Raw genomic sequence first — 21,113 nt, 5'->3', positions numbered from 1 at the left:
GGAAGTGCTATGTCAAGACAAGCTCTTGTTAGTACACAGTAAGTGGTACAGGAGACTGGCAGAGCTGTCAGTGCATGAAATAATGATAGGCGGCGCATTAAATATGGGCTTTTGTCCATAATGCTTATGTTTATTTCAAACATTAAAAACACTGTTTTTCTCCCCTTGGGTATTGACATCTTAAAATATGTTTTCTTGCAGTATTCCTTCTACCAGCAGTTGCATGAACAAAAAAAGTCAGAAAAATTCTTCAAAGTTCTGTATGACCGAATGAAGGCTGCTCAGAAAGAGATCAGGTCAACAGTGACGGTTAACACCATAGACTTAGGTAACAAAAAGCGGGATGATGACAATGAGCTGATGACGTCTGGCCCACGAATGAGAGGTAAAGAAATGGCTGGGTATTTGGGAGAACAGAATGAGGGAAAAGAGAATGACACTCTCCTTGGATCTCGCTTCTCTTTACCTAATTATCCCAACTGTGCCTCTGCGTACGGAATTCCATCCTTGAATTATTATGATCACGGGGCTGACCTTGAAACAGCTCTGTAGGAGCCCAAAGAAGAGATTATCAGTGCAGAGCAACCAGTGACATGAAAATGTTTGATTTCATGGTGGAATTCATGCTGAAGGACGACTCCCCAGACCTTTTGACCATTCATGCGAGTTAAACTGTAAGAATGGAAATTACAGCACTACACTCTACAAAAGATTCTTGGTATTTGGAGTAACAAGGTCATCAGGATAGTAAATATAAAGTGTATAAAGTTTAGCATTTTGAAATTTGCCCAATTTGCTACCTTCTTGTATTCAAGAACTCATATTTTATATCAGGAAGACAAGAGCCCTTCTAATATTGGCTAAGCATTGAGATCTTTTTCTAATATTCCAGTGCAAGTTTAAAGTTTTAGTTGCTACCTCGGGTTCTTTTTGGGAAATTGTTGCATCTCTTGTCAGGTGATTTTAAATTCAGTTGTTAGAGACTCTGAGGTAACTGGTTGTCTTCTTTTTTAATTAGCGAAAGGAAGTTTAATTCATCCATCTAAGAGTACTGCTTTATTTTCAGTAAGAGATTCATCATTACATTTAAAAGAAGGAATGAAAGGGCAACTAACAGAAGCTTCTTCGGCAACATCCAAAGCATACTGCGTGTACAGAAGAGAGATGGATCCGGAAATAGACATCATGTGCACAGGCTCCGAGGTGGGAAACGCCGAGGACAAGTCTGCCGAGGAGGTGACCATGAGTCCTGCCATTGCCATCATGCAGCCGATCCTGAGGTTTCTTCAGTTACTCTGTGAGAATCACAATCGGGAGCTGCAGGTATGTGTTCTCTCTGTGGGAAAGCTGAGTGTCCAGCCTGTGATCCGAGGTCATTAAATTCAAATAAAACGGACAAGTAGTTTTGGAGGGAGTTTTGGAGAGATAATAAAAACAATAGTGCTCTTCTAAAGTGGGGAGGAACTTTGGTATCTGAGTGAAGAAAAAGAAGAGGAAAATTCCTTTATGCATGAAACAGGCTGCTACCGTGTCGTCCTTTGCATCCTCAGCTCAAATCTTTTTGGCCTTGATGGGTTTCATCTTATCCTAGGACTCTGGGATTTGCTGAGTAAGGTCACATTTACCTCATCTGTACCTTTCATAGTTTTATAGACTCTGGGGGCTTTCCTCATTTCCAACTTAGTTTGTATTTCTTGAGCGAGGATACGGAGTATCTTTATATGTATTTATTAGAAACAGAGTTAATATAGAAGAGGATTTTTTCCAACAGTGAAGGTAGATAACCTTTATAAAGAATTTAATTCTGGTCTTACATCTTCTTTGGTACATTTTCCTTTGTCAAATAGATGAACTTAGGGGTGCCTAGGAATTTTGGCCCCCCTTTTTGGGCATCATTTGTACACACTGCTTACACCACTGTAGCAAAACCACGTGAAAGGTCACATCATTTCCAAGAGCACATATCAGTATTAGAGAGACAGCAGAGTTTGAAGCTGTGTTCTCTAGTAAGCATCTGAAGTGCAGGTGTTCTGAACTGGTGAGAGTTGGTAGATTCATAGGAATTGAATTAAATATCCTCCAAGGAGATGAGACCCTTAGAAATTCAGCCATGACACTTGGGGGCCACCCCCCCACAACTTGGAGGGGACCACTGCAGAGCTGTGAGCAGGCAAAGGCCAGAGACTTGACTTCCAGAGGGAGGACACTGGATATGGCCTGTGTGCTTACCCCGACCTGTGTGGTCTGTCCATTTGGGAAGAAGACATACAGTAAGTGGTCACACATTTTACTGATAGGGATGTGGGATCAAACAATTTGGAAAATGCTACTTATAAAATAGTTTTGTTTTAATAAGAATAAATGATAGAATTATTCACAATAACTAATATGTGGAAGCAGCCCAAGTGTCCACTGACAGATGAATGGATACACCAAATGGGGTATATAAATAAAAGGGAATATTATTCAGCCTTCAAAAGGAAGGGCATTCTGACATGTGCTACCACATGTGTGAACCTTGGGACAAATACTAAGTGAAAAAGGTCAGTCACAAAAAGACAAATACTATGATTCTGCCTGGATGAGATCCGTAGAGTAGTCAAAATCATGAAGACAGAAAGTAGAAGGGTAGGTGTCAAGGCCTAGGGGGTGGAAAATGGGAATTGTTAACAGGTATGAGTTCAGTTTTACCAGGTGACAAGAATTCTAGAAATGGAAGATGGTGACGGTAGCTCAACATTATGAATATATTTTGTACCACTGAACTGCATACACTTAAAAATGGTTAAGATGGTCAATTTTATGTGTATTTTGCCACAAGACAACAAATTGGGAAATAAATCACAAACACAAACTAAAAAAGAATAATTGGTAGAACTGAATTCAGATAAATAAATAGGAAATTAAAGTAAGAAAAGTGAGAAATAAATTAAATTTAAAAATGGAAATTTCCCTCTTTGCTTACCTTTCACCAGCTCTACTCCCCCAAAGAAATTACTCTTAACAGGTTGTGTTTCTTTCTAGAAGTTTTCATGCACATATAAGCATATTGATCGATACATGTAAACCTTTATAAAAACACACCTGCAGAATATAATGTTCCTCCACTTGCATAATAATACGGTAATAAGACATATTGCTAAATGACTTATCGCTAGATTATGTTTGTATCGGTATGGATTGAAGTAACTCATTTTTATAGCTGTGACATATTTCAGTATTTGGATGTACAGTAATTTATTAACTCAGTCGTATTGTGATGGTTTTCAGTTTTTGGCTGTTGCAGGCAGTGTGCCGTGATCCTCTTTATAGTTGTATGTTAGCTGAAAATTTTAATAGGTGCTTCCGTTGCCCTCCGTGATGGTCGCGTGATTCACTGAAGCTGCGCTGATCATAAGGAATCACTCAGTTGAATACTTGATTGCTTCTTCCCCTAATGAACTTCTTTCTAGTTTCCTTTTCCCTTCTCCTTGTCCTGTTACCTCTTGCTCTTGCCCTTTGTGTATAGTTTTAAGATAATGACACTGAGAAACATTTGTTATGAACTACACTGATAAATACAGACGCTTGAAAAAAATGCATCTTTTTTTTTCTTAAGCCCAGGAGAAATTTAATAAATGTGAATGCTTCTTTATAAAGAGCAGTTTCGTTCTGCATTGCCATGGGGATCCTTTCAAGTTAGAAAAACACAGAGATAGAACTGAAAACAATTAGCAGAGTGAATTTTTTTTTTAACCCCTCTGGTATGTTTTCTTTTGCCTTTAGAACTTCTTGAGGAATCAAAACAACAAAACAAATTACAACCTTGTCTGTGAGACCCTCCAGTTTTTGGACTGCATCTGTGGGAGCACGACCGGCGGCCTGGGCCTACTGGGCCTCTACATCAATGAGAAGAATGTAGTGCTGGTCAACCAGACCCTGGAGAGCTTGACCGAGTACTGCCAGGGCCCGTGCCATGAAAATCAGGTAACCATGAGAACAACCCCTCAAATGAATGCAAAAGTATTCTTTTTTTTTTTTTTTTGAGGTATAGTCAGTTTACATTGTTGTGTCAATTTCTGGCGTACAGCACAAGGCTTCAGTCATATGTGAACATGCATATATTCGTTTTCATACTCTTTTTCACCCTGAGTTACTACAAGATATCAAATATAGTTCCCTGTGCTGTACAGTATAAACTTGGTATTCGGACCAGTCAGCAGAAGGATCGAATTGGTGAAGGAGCCCAGCTTCATGTGCATTTAAAACCTCTTTCTTCTTGCTTTGCCAGACAGTTTTACTTTCCTAGCAAAACATACACAGACTGAATTATAGACCAGCAAACACTATGCCGTATTTAAATTTAATGTCATCATAAAAGAAAATTTCCCATGAAAACATTCTAGTTAAAAAAAAAAATGAGACATCAGAAAGAGTAGAATATGTTTCTTCATCGTTGGTTAGTTTTCATCTTTAGTGACTCTTTCCAGGATTTGTGGAATCAGCTCGCTTTGGCTTCTTTGGTTCCCCTGCAGTGGGTCGTGTGTGTTACCTCCTCAATAGTCGCAGTATACTTATGAAATAGGTAATGTTGTTCCCATTTTGCTGATGAGTAGGTTCTGACTCAGAAATTTGAGTGATATTCCGGAATCTCAGAGTGCATGACTCTGTTAAATTGTAGAGCTATTCTTAAAACTCAGGACTTGTGGTTGCGTCTACACAGGGTATGCCTTTGACTGTGTTACATTTTCCAGGGCAAAGTTTCCACTCCCTCTTCCAGAGTGTTTGTCTCTGATTCCATTTTCTTGGATATCGCAGACACATAGATGGAGCACAAGATAGAACACTTGGGTTAGTAAAGGGAGGGGGGCCACCCTGGGGTTTATTAATTGGCTGTTCACATCCACTCAAGTGTTTACGGGGCTGCCATCACAAGCATAGATCCACCCTGAAAGACTTTTCAAACCACCAACATTTCTGGATATAAATTTTAAAGAAGCCATTGAGACCAAATATCAGTGCCTAAAATAGAAAAGAAATGGGGAAAAGAAATTTGCTTTTCTACTGCAAATTATATGACATGTATGTGTAGACATATACGCACACAGACATGTACCTACATAGGTATATGGAACAAAAACACAATCACTGATATAAACAATTTGTCATGGGGATACTCTTTCCCCGTCTGTAATATACATGTGTCACAGTAAAAGAATTTGTGGATTTTGCCCTGTATTATATTTCCACTCTCTTAGGGCAATGATACAGGAAAACCTAACTATTGATTTAAAGTTAGGGAAAAATATGCAAATACAGAGATTTGGTGGCGGTGTTGGTTAAAAACATGTATATCTATAACACAAAACATATGTTCTCCACTTTTGGTCTTTTAAGAAAATGAGACTGAGTTTTGAAAGTAATTTAGTAAATTAGGTAAGCTCTGAAAGTAGAAACTAATAGTAAAATAACATGGACTCCACATGCTCTAAAGATACACTTACTATGAACCGTATGCTCTGAAAAAGGTGTGAAAGGAAAGGAAGTTGCTAGCAAATTCCAGAAGTGACCTGCAAATTGATTCCTCATAAGTTTAGCAAATATTTTAATATCAGAAGAAACTCAGAAAATGTAAAAGATGAATGGAAAACACCTTTCCTTGGTGTCAGGGGAGTAAAAATTTCCTTGTTAGAAGGGAGAAATGAAGCCCATTCTGAAAAATAACAATCCTTTCAGAGTTACCTTGATTTTATTCTTTTCTCATTTATTTCACTGGGTTTCAGTTTTTCAAACCCCTTGACGCTGGGTGCTACACGGTAAGATGTAGTTCCATAAATTCCAGCCCACAAGTTCCTGATTTTCAAGTTGTATAAAATGAATTAAATTTGGAGTCCTAGCACAGTAGACCCTAACCTTCAAAATACTGACACTTATCTCTCAGGATCTTCTATAAACTTTTCCCAAGTCGTATCTCTCTATAAATCACTTTAAGTTTAGGGAATCTGCTGAGCTTTTCCCTCAACCACCATAATTGACAGGATGTCTTCAAAATGTCAGGAGGTACCTATATTCCTGTCTGCTGCCAGGGACCATCAACAGCATCACTCGTTACTCACATCGCATTAAGTAGCGGATAAATAAAGATGCTTCATCAGTACCAATAAAGTTTACTTACAAACCTATAAATGGGAATATTCTCTTAGCCAGGATAGATCAGATGTTAAAATTCTAAATTAAGTAATTCCTCTAATGAAAGGCATATTAAATGTATCAGAGTATTTTACTTGACCATTGTTTTTGAAATCCTGTAAAAATGGTTCATTTTTAAAGATACCTGTTTCACACAGTCTCTCTGTGTTCTTCATACAAAGCCATTTAATTAATGCTAATCAGTTAATAGTCAGACTCTATGCAAAAGAATAAGTCAAAGTTAAACCTTTGACTGATCCCTGATTTAATCTCAAAGTTAAATCTTTATATTTTAAAGGTCAGAAAGCCAAGGTGATTGTGTTACTTTATGTCATGGCTTCTAGTGTTCTTATGTGGTAAATGCAATGTTATTTTGTAAACATTTTGTTTTCTAGACATGTATTGCTACCCACGAATCTAATGGGATTGATATCATCATTGCTTTGATTCTAAATGACATCAACCCTCTTGGTAAATACCGAATGGACCTGGTGCTCCAGCTAAAGGTAGAGTAAAGCCATTATCTGGGGGGAGTGGGGAATGACATTCTCTCTATAAAACTCTCTTTCAGAGTTGACTCTAAATCTTCAGGTACGTCTCGTGAAAAAAATAAGGTATTGTCATATTGTCAACTAATGAATTGAACAGAAAGAGATAGTAAAAAGCACAGGAAGCACTCAATTTCTGATAAAACGTCAAATATGATTCAAGATAATGTTAGTTGGGGGCTGTATTACTGCAAGTTTTTTTCGCACCCACTTTGCTTCGCTCCTTTTCTTCTGCTCTTATTTTATATTTTTCGTTATATAGAGAAGCAAAAGGTGCTGAAGATTCCCTACACCATGTATTTTTAATTCATCTTGACTACAGAATTCTATCTAGAAGTCACGGTGAATTAGACTATGGCAGTGGAGGGCTGCGTTTTTGTTCTATGTCTCTCTTTTTTCTAAAATTTGTTTTCTTTTATCCTAGAATCTTATTTTTTTTCCCCACAAATACACTAAGCCATGCACACACTTCCCAGCACTTCCGTGTATCAGAGGTCAGGACCACAATGGCATTAAAAATTTTTCTTCAACTTTTGTTCAAATAGAACAAATAGAAATGAATATTACCCAAGAAACTATATAAATCCCAAATACAAAGGCAAGATAGTCAACTTAGATGAATTATTAAAGACCACATATGTTTGGTGTTAAACAGGTTTAAAAATCATAGGTTAAATAAAATGTTTCTGTAAAGCTAGGTCTGTCCAGTATCGCAGAGAGTCTAAAGTTTAACTTTGTATGGAGAAATTTACGACCAAGAAGACTAGAAATGATATTTTTGTGATTCTGTTTCTAAATGTAGATTTAGGTGTGTAGTGGAGTACGTGTTTGTCCTACTTATGTGGAGATCGTGCTAATGGCTCTTAAAAAGCAAAAAAAGAGATAAATTTGTATGATTTCACTATTTTCGTTTGCAATATGTATTAGCTTTGGGTCCTTCTCTTCATAGCTTAGAAAGAAGGTGAGCTTTATGTGGAATGAACTTGTGTCTTTTTCCTCATTAGCTTCATGCTTCAGGTGGTAAAGCCACCCTCGGCCTATGACAGACAGCTTAATTTGAGTTACTAGAAAAATCTTTATTTTATCTTAAATTCATCCTTAACCATAATTTATAAAGAAACAGCATATAGAAGCCTTGGCTTTTGGCTTTTTAAATCTTAAACACTAGACCTTTAAGTCTCGTTTTTAACTGATATACGTTAATGAGGGAAAATACTAAAGGATTCATCAATTTAAAATGAAACACAGGCATACAGATTATGTACAAATTCAGACCTATGTGAAAAAAGCTCAATTATGGGAAGTGACTTAACAGCACAGACATACTCTTGGCTGTTCAAATGAAAACTTTTTTTGAAAAAAGGTCCTTTAAAATGTCACTTGTTGCTAAGCACAATTTATGTATACCTTTTCAAATTATGGCAGTTGGACACATCAGGGTATGTATAAAATACAAAGTGAATGGATTTGACTTGAAAGATTTTCTTAAAGTTTTCTTTAAGAAAGTGGTGCGTGTACCTTTCTAAATAATCTATGAGGCTTTGCACATATGGCTAATATGAAAATAATGTTAAAGACAGAATGGTATAGTATATTGGCAAATTTTAGAAGGGATGGGTAGGACGCTTTTAATTATAAATTCTCTGGAACATTATAAAGATGCCATATTAAAAATGTTTAGGTTTTGTTTTATATCATTGCCCCTAAATTTAATTACTTAATCAGTTATAATATTAAATATATTTAACTTTACTCATTTAATATATAATTTTATGGATTTTTCATGCATGTGTCTTGCCCCTTTTAATTTATATTTCATAACTGATCTGGAACTAAGAAGTGCTGAGTTTATAACTAGGTAGGTATTTTTGTGATTGTTGTTGGTTTTTTTTTTTTCCCCCTTCTAAGGACGAGCTTCATTTAGGAAAAAAAATCTTCTATTAACACACACATTTGATTTCTTAGTGCACACAGGCTCTTGTACTTTCAAATTGATTCAGATTTCGGTACGTCATTTATAAGATTTCTATTCCTCCAACATGGTGTGAAAAAAAATGGCTAGAAAAAATACCATATTGCCAATAGCATTCTGAGATTGAGTGTGCTTTGAAGCCGTTATACATTGGGCCTGCCGAGTGAGGTTCGTTAGAGAGTACTGTTAGCGTTGCCAGGGTTGTAAGCCTCAATTCTATGCGGTCAATTCAGACTGCTCTGAGGATCTACGCTCCCCACTAATCCTGGAACCTTATTTTTTTGCTTATGTTGTCTGTATGGGATGCTAGACTGTGAAAAAGGAACTTAAGAATTAGCACAGATCTGCAAAAATTGAAAATGGAACAGAAAAATAATGCTGCCTTTCCCACAAAATACTATATCTCAGGATGTCTCAGTGATGTTGATGTCATCACCGTCACCATAGCCATCATCATCATCATTGTCTTTGTTGCTAATACTAGTTGTTTAAAAATAGTCAATAGACTGTACTTCTGAAAGAAAAAATTGGTTGGATAGAATTTGGTATTAAAACTATTCAGTTAAGTTAATTAGCACTACATTAACAAAATCTGTGTTGTGAATGAGTGCATCTCCGAACAGCTGATTCAGTTTAAGTTTAAATCCTATAAGATGCTAATTTGGAGTCACTGAGAAGGATCTTAAAGCCATTTGACTCTCCTTTTTTGTGTGTCCCTGTCAAAGATTGTGTGTGGAGGTAGACATTTTTATTTTAAGTGAGTATTACAAAAACACTATAGAAATATCTCCCAGGTAGTTTTTGTCATCTTGCAGTTGGCCACAATTCTAGGGCAGCACTATTGAGAACACAGTATAAAGAAACTTCACCCCAAATGTGGAGGATATTGTGCTTTGGGTCCCAAGACTTTCTGTACCTGTGTGGTACCCATTTGGGGTAATAAATTGACTCTATCAGAAACATTTTTGGTATCTCTAGGTAAACATGATTGAGACAATATATTTATAAACCAGATTAGAAAGCGTCAAAGACAATACAAACTATTTTTATTCTCTATTAAACAAAAATAGAAAATACTATTCTTCTACAGCCCGGGTGGTAAAAATGTTGCATATATACTACCGTATAGGGAAACGAGTAAACTGTGATCAATAAATTTATATTTTGTTGGTCGGGAGGGTATATAGCTCAGTGGTAGAGCGTATGCTTAGCATGCACCAGGCCCTGGGTTCACTCCCCAGGACCTCCATTAAAATAAGTAAGTAAATAAATAAACCTAATTGCCTCCCCCACAAACAAAAATAAGTAAATAAAATGAAATATTAAAAACAAGACCAAAATATTTATATTTTGTTTCTCACTCATGAATTTAGAACTTTGTACATTCATTCTCACTAATTATTGCTCAAATTTATTTAAAATTCTGATTTGCTAATATGTGTTAACGTTTCATGTTAAAAACAATGGTGCTAAATTGTTTATAAATTACATGCTATTTCTGTGAAATATGTCAGTGACACTGGTTTATCATACTGTCTTGTTAAAAATGTCATCATAGAAATGACTATGTAGGAATTATTGAAGGAAAATATAACTATATTTTAACACATTACATATAAAATCAATTTTGTGTTTAAAACACCTTTTCACCCATATTTGAAATATCCTTTGTAACATATATCTCATGATTATTTTTATTTTGTGTTGACAATAAAGTAAAACATTGTATTTTAAAGTGTCAGTAAGCCAGAAATATTTGCAGTTCAAAATTCTGCTCAGTTAAAAGAAATAGCCCTGATAATCTCAATTAAACCAAATGCAGGGGATCATTAATCCATGAAATAGAGTTTTCATGCGCACCCATTCCATCTGTGTCTCTAGAACAACGCTTCCAAGCTGCTCCTGGCCATCATGGAAAGCAGGCATGACAGCGAGAATGCAGAGAGAATTCTTTTTAACATGAGGCCCAGGGAGCTGGTAAGAAAACTTTTGAAAACTGTGTTTATAATGGGTAACCTGAAAGGGACAGTTTATAGCGTGCACGTCAAGAAGAATGTCTAGTGACTTTTACTGTTATTTCAGTACTTCAGGAGGCCCGTGTTAGCAAAGGCTTGTGCGATTTGGATCTTTCATTGGTTTTATCCACTTTAAACACTTTTTAAAGCCAGGTTGTCACACTCTACTAAACTGTCTGCAAGCTGTTTGTGCCAGGAGTGGGGAGGTCGGGGGTAGTTTGCTTTAGTTTGTGTATTGGAATATAGGTGAGGAAGGTGTAATAAAAATATTTGTACTGCCTCAAAAATGTCATTGATACCTCTTTCTGAAAATAGAATTCCAGTAAACATCTTCTGTACTTGTTCTTATTAATGAAATGTTGCACAGGGCTCAGCCTAGAGGAAATTGCGTAGAGACCTGATGGGGGATCCACAGAGATCATTAGTGTGTCTTCCTATGGTAGAAGTTATATTTTCTGCCTCTCTTGTGACATGGAAATTAAGAAGAAGTATCGTCATGCTTTAAAAGCACTGGGTTTCAAAAGCATTGAAAACATAACTCAGACCATCTAGGTCAGCGCCCCAGTGACTAAGTCCCAGTCTTTTGAGCACCATTGTTGGTGCTATGTGAAGGCACTCTTGCACTCTTTAAGAGTAAGGAATGGAGTCGAAGAAGGCAGATCAAGAGGAAGATCTTGATTTGATTTAACATGTATTTAATGAGAGCATAGTGTCTGCGAGGCAGGGGGCTAAGGGGAATAAGACATTCCTTATCCGCGTGGCTAAGTGGGGCAGTGAGTTATGTATTAATTCAACTACAGCGCTGTGCGGTAGCCCTTTGCAAATACCACTTCCTTGGCCTGTGACGCTTTTATCCTGTCATCTACTTCTTCTTTGCGGCCCACCCTCAACCTCCTGCCTGAGTCTGTGCCCCTGCCCTGGGCGTCCTGAGTGCCTCGCCCTTGGCCCTGCTGCAGGTCGGGCTGTTGTGTTGGCCTCTTGACGGGCTGACTCTCCTGTTGGACAGGAAGTTCCCTGAGGGCGGGTACTCTGTTGTATCCACTGTTGGGTCCTCAGGGCAGACGACGGTGTCCGGCACCGTGTGTTCTTGCTATTAATGGGCCCTTAATAAATAATGGATGCTTATCAGGGTTCCAGAGTCTCCTCCCTACTTCATGGGAACTTTGGCATGGTCAGCATTCAGGTATCAAAGCAAAACTTTCCAAGGAAAACAGGGAATATTGTAGGAAAATACTTCCATGTTCATTTAAATATAATTTCCAAGGCCATTTTCATTTAGAATTCTCTTCTACTTGGCGAGTCCTGGGAAGCATTCCAGTTTTTAATCGTACCCCATCAGTGATGCAAATGCATGTTGTCGGTGGCATTCAAGCCCCGCTGTTCCTGTTCGGTTTGTTTGATAGGTGGATGTGATGAAGAATGCCTACAACCAAGGACTGGAGTGCGATCACGGGGAGGACGAGGGCGGAGATGATGGCGTCTCCCCAAAAGATGTCGGACACAACATCTATATTCTGGCCCATCAGGTGACGTTTTATGTCTTTATGTTGTTTTGCTCAACTTGGCAATCACATCGTGTCGTTGCTTGCTGTTGTGTATTCAAGTTCTGGTCCCTTCGGTCATTCAGCACTTGACCCCCTTGCTCTTGACCACAGCACTTGCTCTGGGCCACAGAGAAGCAGCAGCTCCCAGAGGACTTGTTTCTGCCCCCAGGGCTGCTTTAGGGGCGGATCCACAAGAAAAGGATACTTGGTGCCAAAACCCCGGGCCAGCAGGGTGGAGGCATCTAGTTCCCTCTCAGAGCCTGAGGAAGGGTTAACCCTGGCAGCGAACGGAGGTCTTGAAGGAGAGAGGAAAGAGGCTACTGACCAGACAGAGTGTGTGAAGTAAGGGGTTGCATTCAAGCCAAAACAGGCTTCTGGCCTCTTTAAGTCGTAGGCTGGCGTGTTTCCTGCAGAAGCCATAAAGCGGCGCCTGAAACTGGGTTTTATAGGACTTGCAACAAATATGAGGCTAAGTTTGACATTGTTTTAGAGGAACCATTTCTATTTTAGAGTAGCTTCTAAAAACAGGTTTGATAATTGTTTGAGCAATTTAATTCCATGGATGTAAAGATCAACTTTAAATTTGCAATTTTTTTTTTTTTTTTGGCTAGGATTGTTTGTTTTTATGTGGGGGAGGTAATTAGGTTTCCTCATTGATTTCCACTTGGAGGAGGTACTGGGGATTGAACCCCTAACCTCTTGGCTGCTGACCGTACGCTCTACCGCTTGAGCTATATCCTTCCCCCTATATTTGCATCTTCTAACGCAGAGTCGTTTAGAAGTTAAAAAGTTGAAGTGTAAGTAGGCCCATTTGATTTCATCTGTATCGCTCTCACTTTTTTACAGAATGAACTCTAAGCTTCTAGACTTTCCCAGCCTCTCTTCCTAGTCATTGTCTCCCATTGACAGTCTCCCTTTTCCCAGTTTCCTGTACATCATTGAACAAACGTTAATAGATGTTAAATATCTTATCAGATAATTGAACAAACACTGATAGGTATAAATAAGACTCTGACTAGATGTATTATTTATTTTTTAAAATTTTTCCAGTTTTATTGGGATGTAATGGACAAACAGCAATGTGTGTTTAAGGTGTTACAAGTTTCCTCTTTAGACATTTCTTGCCCTGCCCCGTCCTGTGTATAACTGCTTAATGGGTGTAACCTTGAGTTTAATTTTTACAGAAAATTCAGGAAAGGAGTCAAAATTCTAAAAGATATTAATGTAAGTTGCTGTGGTTGTTTTGTGGTGTAGTTGTGCCATTGAGAAGATTTTTGGGTCCCTCATGGTATAGCAGAGCGCACATATAGAATAGAAAAGGGGAAAAGCAAATGGGTTTATAGCCAGGAAGATGAGAGAATTTTAGGTATTGAGAAACTGAAAGTAAGATGAAGGACAAGCTGAAGGAAATAAAACACAGAGATTTAGGATGTGGAAAGGGTGTATGTAGTTTTAGAGAGAAAGAAATCCGGTGACAGGAACTGCATCCAGCTAGAAAAGGACCGACCAGAGACTGAATGTGAGCGGGAAGAAAAATATCACAAGCTGTAAAATTAATTTATTAAATTAACTTTAATTAATCAAATTAAATTAATTTAATAACTATACAGTAAAATAAAATTTTATAGTAAAAGAAAATTTTTAAATTACAGTAAAAATAAATTTAAAAATTAAAAATTTTAAATAAACAGTTAAAAAACAGTAAAATCATATTGGTTCCTAGAACGGATACAGAGATAGAGTGACACAGCGTTGTTCACATGATCAGGAAGTTACTTCAGAAGCTGTTGTGTTGTGGATGGAAAACAGCAAAGAAGAGAAGGGCAGAGTGAGCAGTAATCTGTCTCAGAGGAAGGAAGTCAGGGAACACAGCCACACTTGTTCTCGTGATGGAAAGCTGGTCTTGCTCTGTCTGGAAAGGTTAACCTTCTGCACAAGTGAGCAGCGACTTGAACCAGACCTGATCATGTAGTTTTTAAGTGGGATATGAACAACCAGACCAGCCAAGTCAGCCCTAGAAGCAATAGGGAGGAAGATGTTTGAGCCAGACCATCCCATATCCGTGAAGAAGACGTTTGAAAATGCAACCTCATGTTACCAGTATAATATGAATAACAATAAACATGTCAAAGTAAGAAAAGACTTAGGTCAGCTCAGTTTTAAGCAGATTTAAATAGAAGAGTAGAGAATACAAATTTCTAAAACAGGCTAAGGCAGATACTGAGAAAAATGGAGAATAAAGAGGAATGTAAGAGCTAGCAATGGACTGAACGAGCGATGTTAAGTATGAAAGAGTCAAAAATGAAGACAGTGTAAAGGTCAAGGATTTTGATGGATTTGAGCTTATGAAAGTGCTTTGAGGTAACAGACTAGATTCAGAGATTATGGTGGAGTTATCCAAGGAGTGGGGATTCAGAAGCAGTCAGAAAGGAACAAGGGGTTAAAAACATCTTACTGGAATGAAGAGATAAAACAATGGATGTGAAAGGGGCTTGTATGGCTCTACAGAGCTTTCTGCATTTTGCAGAACCAGGGTGTGGGAAAAGCAGTGGTGAGTGTGCAGAGCTGGGATGGTCCCACAGAGAGGTGTGTAAACAAAGCCAGACTTCAGCAAGAGGAAGAACAGAACATCAGACTGAGTGAGGGGAAGGGGGAGACTGGGACTGACTGGCTGAACACTTAAGGCCTTGTGGTTAAATCGTTAAGAGGGTAAGTGTGAAATGAGAGTCCACAGGAGTCCCTACGAGGAACACAAAGAGAGGGGAGGAATGGCAAAATGTATGGAACAGTGGATGGAAGTGACTTAGTTAAGCAACTGTCTGCTCATTTTCTTACAGTGACACAGGAACTTGTTCCCTTGCCACTTTATAAATGCATTCTCTGTGGGGTGACTCCTCCCACCAATCTTAATGAAAGCTTCACTTTTCACTCAGAAGAGAGCCCGCTGAGTTCTTTTTATCTTTCCACAAGTGACTCATTTGGCTTTTTTTCGGGCCAGGATATTGTACTGGTTTCTTAGGAGGCCAAAGATGGTTGCTGAATTCTTCATGAAACTGTTGTCCAGACAGCGCCCACGCCGAGCCCCAGGTACCAGAAACCAGGGCTTCAGAAGCGCTGAGCAGCTGTGCTCCAAGCGTTTGCTTGCATCCAGGCTTCACGTGTTTTCACTGTGGACGTGGAATCATTTGGCTCCTGCCTGCTGATGACCATGCAGATTGGTTTTTGCCTCTGCACAGTTCAGTAATTCCAAAACTGGGGTTCGACTTCCTCCTAGTTTTAGTATAATCATCTTTTGTACAGACAGTTTATTTTGGTGCCCTCAGACTTTCAATTTTTGTTGTTACTCTTTTCATGGTAGTGAGATAGTTCTGCTTTTTCTACCATGACATCCTTTTTGGCCCTTCCTGTGGTTGGTCTTACAAGAAACAAATAATGCTTCTTGTAAGTGTCTTGTCTGATCTACATAGAACTATAAATACTTTAAAAAGGGAACTTCTTAAGTTTTAATACCACAGTGTTGTGCAGAGAATTTCCTTAAAATTCAGCTATGTGTCCTTTCAGACTTTCTGTCCTCCACATCCTTTTCTCGTGCGTCTGCCTCCTCTCTCTGCTCTCGTTTTGGTCTTTTATATTATGCTTTCTTCCTGTCCCGACTCCTCTTTATTTCTGTCTTTGTGTAGAACAGTCACTGCCGCTGTCTGCAACATTGTCCAGTACTGTGGATAAATTTAACTTATATTAAGCCAGATTGGTTTTTTGATTCCATGTAGCAATTTCTGTTTTTCTGAGACTTCTTATTTTATTTTATTTTGTTTCATTTCATTGTCTTCCCCAGCTTTATTGAGATATAATTGACACATATATTGTGTAAGTTTAAAGGTTACCACATGTTGATTTGATACATTTATATATCAGAGAATGGTTACCTAACTAGCATTAGCTAGCACCCCAATCCAGCCACATAATTACCATCTTTCTTTTATGCTGAGAACATTTAAGATCTACTCTCTTGGCAACACCATTCCAGTTAATGATACAGTGTCATTAGCTATAATCACTGGGCTGTACATTAGATCCTCAGAATTTGTTCATCTTACAACTGGAAGTTTATACCCTTTGACTCCCATATCTCCCTATTCCCACCCCTCGCAGCCCCCGCTCTCAAACCCTGGTAACTACCATTCTGCTCTCTGTTTTTCTGAGTTTGTCATTTTTACATTCCACATATAAGTGGTATTATGCAGCATTTGTCTTTTTCTTTCTGACTTATTTCACTTAGCATAATGCCTTCAGTGTTCATCCAGCTTGTTGCAGACAGAAGGAACTCCTTTCTCATGGCTGAATAAGATTCCATTGTATACCCATATCATGTCTTCTTTAGCCATTCATCCGTTGACAGTTACGTTGTTTCCGTATCTTGGCTTTTGTGAATAATGCTGCAGTGAACGTGTGAGGGAGGCCCTTGATTTCAATACCTACTAGAATTAAGAGCTATATGGAGAACTATTATGTACTTTGTGGGATGGGGAGAAGTATTAGATAGCAAACCTGTGGAGAGCAAAAATAACTCCTGGCACTTAAGGCAAGAAAGAATGGATCACTTTAATTGGGTATATGAAATTATTTTATAAATATAGGCTTTAAAAATTTTCATCAGCATTTCCCCATGTCGTTAAATAGTCTTTGAAAATGTAATTTTAGTGTCTGCATAATTGTTCATCATTTGAATGTGCCATAATTTATTTAATCACTCTTTATTGTTAGATATTTAGGTTCCTAGTGTTTTTGATATTATGAATTGTGCTATAATTAACATCCTCATACATTAATCTCTGTCTGATACACTGACTATTTCCCTAGGATAAATTCCAAGAAGTTTAATTACTAGGTCTCAGGGTAGTGACTATTTTATGGTTCTTGACGCATATTATAAAATTGTTTTTCACAGTGTGATGGTGGTCATCTTAGTAAAACCTACAATTAGTACCATTAAAAAAAAGCTTTGCCAAGTTGATAGTGTCAGGAACATAGTGACCACTCAACGCTTGTTCATTGAATGAATTAATGAATTATGGATGAAAAGGGATCTTATTTTAACCCACTTCTTTGGGATTACTAATAAAATAGACTGTCTTTTGATATATGATTTGGTCATTTCTGTTTATTCTGTGAATTACTTGAATATGTGTTTATTCATTCTTCCGTTGGAGTTCACTTTTTCTTAGTAAATTTTAATTAAGTTAATAAATCTTAGTCACATGTACTTCTTCCTGATCCATTTGCTCTTTAATGTTTTAATGATAGCTTTCTTCCGCCACCCTGAGATCTGTTAAACGCTCACCTAGACTCTTCTCCTGTGTGATGAATTCAGGTTTCGTATTTAATTATTTAACTTTTCCATGTCATAATGCAGAAATGATAAAAAGGTAAGTTCTTATGCTAATTTATCTCTAAAGACAGAGTCCAAAGTTTAGGAGTAACAGTAGTCTATGAGGGCGGGGTTTGTGGAGTCACATGAGTGTGATATAGGACATCAAAGACCTTTAGCAGAGGAGATCAGAGCCGAAACTCAAAGCACCTTCAGGGCCAAACAAGGCATGTGAATGAGTGATGTGGGGGGCAGATAAGGCTGGGATGATCTGGTGATCTAGTAACCCATTACTTACCTCTGTCAACTTGGAATTGCAGGCCCTGAATTTCCGCTTCTTCCAACTTTTTAAAAGTTGACAACTCATTCAAAAATTTTAAAAACACTGAGTGGTCCAAACAAAACTTACCAGTGGGCAGAATGCAGCCCATGAGCCCTAGTTTGCCACTTGTGGCGTGAAAGATCTAAATTTCTCATTCATTTATTTTACTCAGTTGCATGGATTTTTCTGAGTGCTTTTACTAGATGTCAGGCACTGTGCTAGAGACTGGGACTTCAGCTGTGCAGACCCAAAAGAGATCAGCTCTCAGGGAATTAACTTTCTGGCTGGGGCAGTGAGGAGCAGACAAACCCGAGATAGTGGAGTGTGATACACACAATGCAGTGAATGAGAAGAGGGTTTGAAGAAAGACAGCCATGAGGTCCTGTCGCAGACTGGTTGATCAGGAAGGTTTCCTCTGAGGAGGTGAGATTGAAGCTGCATGAAAGTGAAAAGCAAAAATCAGCAGTATGAGATGGGGAGGTGTGGGGAGCATCTCAGAGATGGCTGGAACTTGGCACGTTTAGAGGAATAAAAGGCCTGTGTGGCTGGACCCTCCACCAGCTATTAGCACATGAATATTATAATGATCACATATACTGCTCCTGAGGCTCATTTATTAAAAGATAGTCATTCAAGAACATTTATTGAGCACCTCTTATGTCAGTCACTGTTCCATGGCAAAGATGGAAAATGAATGAAGATGCCATCAAGAAGCTCATGATTAAGTGTGTGTTGGAGGAAGGAGAGGAAGACAGATCAGTCATTATAATTTAATGTGCTTTATTAAAATGAGATGTGCACAAAGTATGCTTCCCTTAGGAGTCAGGAGAGGATTCATGGAGAAGGTGGTACTTGAACTCAATCTTGAAGGATAGAAGGATGGGGGAGAACATTCCAGGCAAAGGCAATAACTTCTGCAAAAAATGCACCATAGAAATTTTAGAGAAGGGAACTTCTTTTCAGAATATTGATAGGGACCTTGCATGGTATCAACTTATGTCTCTATATAAGATGAATTACAGTAGCTTGAATTGAGTCAGCATCTTTGATAACTGTAAGGACCCTGTTTGTAGGCAACAAATGTTGAATGAATGAACGAATAGGATAGAATATACTCTAAAACTTTAGCATTTTATAATTTAAGTATTATAGTGAAAAAATGAATACAGATATTTTCCTGTTACCATCATCATTATCATGATCAAAATTAATGATATTTCTTCTACTGGACTATAAATTCCTGGTGCACAGACAATTTTTTTTTCTGTTCCTACGCCAAGTGCATATCTAGCATATAGTAGATCCTTAAGAAGAGTTTGGGAGAATAGTTTCTGGCAAAAATGCATGCATGCTGATAATATTTTTATATAATACAGGTACCATGTAAGATTTATAGAATCCTACAAAGTTAAGACCAGTGTTCTAACAGTCAAAGGCCTTATTCAACTGCTACAGATTTTCTCTTCAATTTTGTGAATTACTCTTTGCCCATCATGTCAGCAAACCACACATAGATGGGACCTTATAATATCTCCCCTCGTGTCAAGCACTTTTCTTACTTTTGTTTATAACTTTCCTCTGAACTAATAAAATATCTCCTCCTAGTCTTAAAACTCATTTAGTATTACCTTAGTTCCCCTAAGATCCAAGTTGAGACCTACTGACCCCATTTCCAACCAAAGATGATCTTTTCTTTGTTTTGAATTCTTATATCTCTTATGTTCACCCTAAACTGCATATCTACTTCCACCCTGACTTACGTGTCTATCATTCTAGAATTGTCCTTTATTTCATGTATGTAGGTCTTGGCTATGAAATTAGTAGCAGATTCGCACAATCTGGGCGCCCATGAGACCTCGTTTATTAAAAAAAAAAAAAAAAGAAAGAAAAAGAAACTTTCCACAAAGGAAAATATCATGGGGAAAATGCTAAGGTACTTAAATCCTTCAATAGGCACCTACATAGCTTTCAAGGAGCAATGAAGAATCTCTGGATTACTACCACTTATATGAGCTCTCAAATTCGTGGTTAGTGGGAGCAATAAAAAAAAAAAAGTGCAATCCAGGAAGTGGATTGAACTTAGATTTCTAACTGTTAGTTTGGTGTAAAGATTATGAAGCCAAGTTCAGTGGAAGCAGTTATTTTTCTGCTTAACATTTCATGTGTGGTAGATTTCCATTCATTTCTGAGTGACATACTTACTAGAGTATCAGTCTGAATTCTAGCAATGTAGAAGGCCTTTGCCGTGTCTTCAGTTCCTCCTTGGGTCTGCTTTGACATCAGCTATTTTTATTAAATTCAAAATCTCTTTGGAGAACTAGCAACACCAAGCAGGGCTGCTTTTATATAGATTTTTTTTTCCATGCAGCAACATACATTTATTTCCTAGCATATTTTAGACCTTTGGGTTGTTACCCTGTCCCCAACCAAAGTCAATATCTCTCTTTTTCCTTTCAGTGGAGAAAGGGTGGTAGGAACAGCCACCCTGTTTCAAAGACTGGGATGCTTTCTGTCTTGCTGAAGGAATTTGCTAGGTATTCTGATAGTCCTCATTAAACTGGTTTTTTTTTTCTTCCTTAAATATTTGATCTCATACCTCCAGTTGCTTGAGCTATATTCATTTTAAGGGATATGCATATACATTAAGTAGCTAAATTTTCATTTATACTGAAGTCGTATGAAATATATATATTGCTCAGACTACTTAAAATGTTTTCCTTAGGGACCTCTGGCTTCACCTCTTTGCTGTTTCTATTTCCTTGTGCTAATATGTAGTAATCAGCATTGCTCCGTTTACTTTATCTGTAGAAACAGAAGGATGGGCTTGTAATTGGATACATAGCTTCCATCTTTAATATCTTTGAAGGGTTTTAACTAATTTACAATTACTTTGTCTTCATTATTGCTTGTAGCGCAGAAAGTAGAAAAACACAGCTGGACTTACAGCTCACTTGCAGCAAAGTAACGTGTTGGCTAGAATATCGTACAGACAGCTTAGCTCTTATTCACCCCTGCACCCTGTGGTTTCTCCATTAGCAGATTACATCACTCAACTTCTTTGACTTCAACTTTCTCTATAAAAATATAATGAGGACCCAAGAGCTGTGTTTGCAGAGTAAACTTTCAGAGACCTGTTGGACACTAGAGAGTCGATGGACCGTGATGACTCTTTTACT

At 37.9% G+C, this 21,113-nt stretch overlaps 1 protein-coding gene across 2 annotated transcripts in view; it reads left to right on the top strand.

The window, feature by feature from the left end:
• Positions 1 to 21,113, top strand: part of ITPR2 (inositol 1,4,5-trisphosphate receptor type 2) — a 417,609-nt gene that overhangs the window by 277,235 nt on the left and 119,261 nt on the right. For both annotated transcript variants that reach the window (XM_074357919.1, XM_074357920.1), the window contains 6 exons: positions 202 to 385; positions 1,067 to 1,323; positions 3,766 to 3,966; positions 6,564 to 6,674; positions 10,570 to 10,665; positions 12,107 to 12,229. In XM_074357919.1, the coding sequence (XP_074214020.1) occupies positions 202 to 385; positions 1,067 to 1,323; positions 3,766 to 3,966; positions 6,564 to 6,674; positions 10,570 to 10,665; positions 12,107 to 12,229 (972 nt within the window). The remainder of the gene's footprint in view (positions 1 to 201; positions 386 to 1,066; positions 1,324 to 3,765; positions 3,967 to 6,563; positions 6,675 to 10,569; positions 10,666 to 12,106; positions 12,230 to 21,113) is intronic.

The sequence above is a fragment of the Camelus bactrianus genome, chromosome 34 (genome assembly GCF_048773025.1).
Source record: "Camelus bactrianus isolate YW-2024 breed Bactrian camel chromosome 34, ASM4877302v1, whole genome shotgun sequence".
Taxonomy (NCBI): Eukaryota; Metazoa; Chordata; class Mammalia; order Artiodactyla; family Camelidae; genus Camelus; species Camelus bactrianus.
This window is presented reverse-complemented; position numbering and strand designations above follow the sequence as displayed.